Source organism: Cylas formicarius, unplaced genomic scaffold, assembly GCF_029955315.1.
Source record: "Cylas formicarius isolate icCylForm1 unplaced genomic scaffold, icCylForm1.1 PGA_scaffold_8__14_contigs__length_24414737, whole genome shotgun sequence".
Taxonomy (NCBI): domain Eukaryota; kingdom Metazoa; phylum Arthropoda; class Insecta; order Coleoptera; family Brentidae; genus Cylas; species Cylas formicarius.
Window position 1 is genome coordinate 8,564,917 of NW_026844361.1, and position 4,898 is coordinate 8,569,814.

Here is a 4,898-nt window from a genome sequence, read left to right on the forward strand (position 1 = left end):
AATTCTGTACTCTGAGCATTTAGTTGCGTTCGCTTTCTTGGGTAACGGGATAAATGTTGACATCAGCCAATCTTTTGGCAGTTGGCCATTTATATAGATTTTGTTAAAAAGGGTGGTTATCAGTTTTATTTGTTCGGAGTCCAGTAGCTTCAGGACTTCTCCATGTATTTGATCTGTCTACGTTTTCCTCTCCAAAAAGTTTCTGCATATATTATTTCCATCTTGCTAATTTTTTGTCGACTTCGGTGATGGATGGTGTCTGAGTCGAGGAGAACTCCTGTATTCCGTCTTTGGAATCGTCCTGCTGCTTCTTTTATTTTCTTGTGGAGGTTAAAACTATCGTGTTTTGCCTGCAGTATCTCAATTTCAGCACATTTTTCTTGCAGCCACTGTTCCTTGGTCTCTTTGATCTTTCTCAGAACTCTCCGGTATTTTTCCGTATCCCTGTTTCTATATTGTCTCCTTTCTTCCATAAGTTCCAGTATAGCATCCGTCATCCATTCCTGTCTCTTCGCCTGTTTTGCTTGTTCAGGATTATTGCTACTCCGTTTCTATTTCTGGCCTGTTTATCCTGCCTCAGCTCTTCTTCCGTGACGGAGACTATGGATGTTTTTATTCTATTCCAAAGGTCTTCTATTTCTGTTGCGTGATTGCTTGTTTGTGAGATATTGCCTAGTTCGTTGTTAATTTTATCTCTGGTTCGCTGTAGTATGTTTTCTTGTTGGAGTTTCCGTACGTTAATGCGTCTTGAGTGCCTTTTTTTGACGATTTTCTTTAATCGGAGTTTAGTGCGTGCCAACAACAGATTGTGATCTGACGGTATGTCTGCGCCTGGGTAGGTTTTACAGGATACAACTGCGTTGCGATATCTTCGGTTTATCATTATAAAGTCAATTTGGTTTCTTATGATTCTGTGGCTGCTATTCGCTGGGGATTTCCAGGTGTACAGTCTTCTCGAGGGCAGTTTGAAAAAGGTGTTCATAATAGTAAAGTTCATTTCCTCGCAGAATTCTATTAAGCGTTCACCCCTCTCATTTCTCACCCCCAGCCCGAATTCGCCTACCACAACCTCAAACTTTCCTTGCCCAACCATGGCGTTCATGTCTCCCAACATCATATTAACTTCTTCTCTCCTCGTATGTTTGAGGGCAGTTCTAAGCTGTTCGTAGAATTCTTCCATCTCTTGTTCACTGCTCTCGGTCGTAGGTGCGTATGACTGTATGATATTCAAATCGAATGGTTTTGATTTGATTTTTATCAGTGCAACTCTGCTCGAGATGGGGATAAATCCTTTTACAGCTTCGTTGGTTTGCTTGTTCAGGATTATTGCTACTCCGTTTCTATTTCTGGTAGTATGGTTTCCGGAGAAATATATATGGTGTTCGTCTATAGTGCAGTGTCCCGAGTCCGGCCGTCGTGTCTCACTGCACCCCAGTATGTCGATTTGTAGCCGTTTCACCTCTTTCACTATATTTGCCGCCTTCCCAGCCTGGTACATGCTCTGCACATTCCATGTGCCAATTCTCTTCTCTTTGTTTATTCTTAGGACATCATTGGAAAACCGGGGGATTCTTCGCACCCTCTCCCCAGTTAAGGGGTGCCTGGGACTGAGGGCCGTTGCTTGTTTTTGTATATCCATTATGATGTTTTGGGGAATATATATGATCCAGGTAGTTTCCCGTTGCTTTCCTGGATTTTTTTATCAGCCGTCCCTAACATGGGGAACAGACGCTGTTTGCAGCCGCCCATTCTGGGTCAGACGCTGCAGTTTCACCATATCTGGCTACCCTCACTTGGTTTAGTCTGTGGGTCAACACAGTGTGCCGGGGTGTGGCGCTTGGAGCCAACAAGTGAGAGTTGGGTGTCTCGTGAGGACCAGTTGTCTGAGACCTCCGCCCGTCTTACGACGCTTGGAGTGACCGTCCCCAACAAAAGGTACTACCTCTCCGACATAACCCCTACACCCCTTCACCACTTCACCGCTACCTTACAATGAGTCCGAAAGCAATCCCACACTTACCACTGTTATCCTTATTTACATTCAATACATCATTGACCCCATATCAAAAGTTCTTAAGAAATATAACATCAAAACCAAATTCACCATTTGTCCAAAAATCTCTCATCCTCGATCCGTCAAAGAGATGCCAAGAGTTTATAGTATTCTATGCATATGAGGCAAGAAATACATTAGAGAGACCGGACTAAAAATATCAACTAGGCTCAAAGAACATGAAAGACCACTAACACTAAGACAAATAAAATTATCAGCAGTTGCCGAATACAATCATGAAACCGGACATAAAATTTTATTCGATAAAAGTAAAATTCTTGCATGTAATCAATTCTTCTACCAACGAAAAACCCGAGAGTCTATAGAAATCTATAAGCAACCTAACAATCTTAACCGCGACTCCAAGGTCACCAATATGGGAATCAGTCATCCATTCATTTAGTTCCGCCCCCCTCAAACAATATAAAAGCAGGTACAGAGTAAAATGCGAGCCAGTTTCAGTCAAGCTCTGAAGAAGTCAACAGGATGATTGGCGAAACGTTAGCTAGTTCAACTCAACCAAAACCGACGCAGGAAGAATCCAGAAGTTTTATAAAAAATAGTCGCCTGGGGAAGTTTCTTTGAAAAAAAAAAGATTATAAATACAATATATTTAATAACCTTTAACAATCTTCGGAGATAATTTTGATTGTCTTGAAGATAAAATTAAAACCTTTTCTTATTTCTTCTTCAAGTGCCCTGCATTCCTAATGCATTGGCGATCAAAAGCATCAATAGTTTCTACTTGTCATTACGTATGACGTGACTAAAATACTCGACGTTTAAAACTTCCCTTTCTTTGTTTATTCGATAAAGTACTTTTATGTTTGTTATTCTATCTGTCCAGGGAATCTTAAATATCCCACGACACGCCCACATTTCGAAAGCCTCCAACTTTTTGCACATAGCGTCGTAGCAGTCGGATTCTAAGAGGAATCGTTAGGTGTCTACTAATCAAGATCGTTTACATATTTATAAAGACTTGGTTGCGTACTTGCAGATATGTTATGTCTGAGACCCCCGCTCGTTTGTCGTCCAGTGTTACTGGCTTTGTCTAATTATAAACAAAAATTATTTGGTTATTACTTTCATGTTTCACGAAGGTTTACGCACTACATTTTTTGTTGCATGCACTATTAGGTATAGTCGCTGGCATAGTTGAGGGCTTTGTGGGAGCGAGCATAGCATTTTACCGCTGTGTGACCTCTCCAAGGCCTTTGATTGTGTCAGTCATTCAATTTTAATGGAAGAACTGAAATTTTATGGTTTGGAACCTACTGCGCTTTAGGCATTATCCTCTTATCTCCCAAATAGAAAGCAGGTTTTTTGCAATAACAAAATGTCAAGTTTACGAAATGCAATGCACAGAATTCCACAGGATTCATTATCGGTCCATTATTGTTTTTAGTTTATATGAAGATCTCTTTGGCCATATCGACCTTGTGGCTGCGGTTAATTTTGCAGAAACCCTTAAAGGGGAAACACACTTGGCAAAAGCACATGCCAATGTGTGGTTTGCAGCGAGTCGCCTAAAATTGAATGTAAATGTAAATATTTCGGAAGGAAGATCTGTGAGGTTGTTGGGTGTGGACCTGCGTAATAGGCTCTCTTGGAAGGACCATATTGCTTATTTAGTAAAGCGCCTCTCAAGTGTCAACTTTTTGTTACGACAATTGAAAAATTTAATTGGAAAGGATTGTTTAGTTTCTAGATGCTATGCTCTTTTTCATTCAATTTTGTCATATGCTGTTGTACTGTGGGGAAACTCAATAGATTCCAATGTCAACCGCTATTTCAGAATATTGAGGTTATGCCACTGTCATCGGTATGTATGTATCACACGGTATTAGAAATTCATAACTCAAAAAATTTGTTTTCAGTTCACTCAGATAATCATAAATACCCCACTTCCTCCTCAAATTTGCTTCGAACTAGAAAGTTTAAATACACTAAAAGCATGAAAATTTCTCTTGATCTAAATATATTCTAATCGTATGTATGTATGTGTATGTGTATACGAGGGCAAGGTCAACATTTCCCGGCCTGAAAGAAACAAAGTAGAGTAATAATTTTCTATTATTTTCAATATAATCCCCCCTAACTTCAATACACTTATTACATCTCTTTATTAACAACTCAATCCCTTTAAAATATAATCTTTTGGTTTGTCAAAAAGGACCAAAACAGCCTATTTTAACTCAACTTCGTCGTTAAACCACCGTCCACGTAAGTCCTTTTTCAAATATCCAAAAAAAAAATACTCGCTGGGGGCCAAATCTGGACTATAGGGAGGATGATCTATCTGTTGGAATCCACACTATAAAATGGCAGCTTGTGCAACACCAGCAGTGTGGACAGGTGCATTATCGTGCAAAAGACGCACGCCTCTGGTCAGTTTTCCTCGATGTTTTACACGTATGCAGTATCACAATTTATGTAATAATGTTGCGTAATATTTACCGTTGACAGTGGTATTAGTTTCTTTAAAATCTATCAAAAGAGTTCCTTCACAATCCCAGGATATCGTGGCCATCACCTTTTTTGTTGACTGGCAGACTCTGAATTTTCCTGGAGGTGCTTCACTCTTACGACACCATTCCATTGATTCTTTTTTCGATAGAGGGTCATAATAGAGAACCATAGTTTCATCTTCCGTCAGAATAGTTTCTATCACAGGCTTCGGTTCCGACCCACAGAGTTCCAAAAAAGACCGCGCATACTCGACACGGCGTTGTTTTTGAATAGCCGAAAGGTTTTTAGGAACCCATCTTGCGCTAACCTTATACATACCTAAATGATCATGCAGGATTCGACGTATCAGAAAGTTTAGTAATTTTTGAGATTT

General features: G+C 40.0%; 1 protein-coding gene across 1 annotated transcript; it reads right to left on the reverse strand.

Moving 5' to 3' along the window:
- Nucleotides 1-493: 493 nt before the first annotated feature.
- On the reverse strand, nucleotides 494-1,639 carry LOC132706441 (craniofacial development protein 2-like). Its single transcript, XM_060677786.1, has one exon. It carries the CDS (start codon nucleotides 1,637-1,639, stop codon nucleotides 494-496), a length of 1,146 nt encoding a protein of 381 aa, XP_060533769.1.
- Between the last annotated feature and the right edge of the window lie 3,259 nt (nucleotides 1,640-4,898).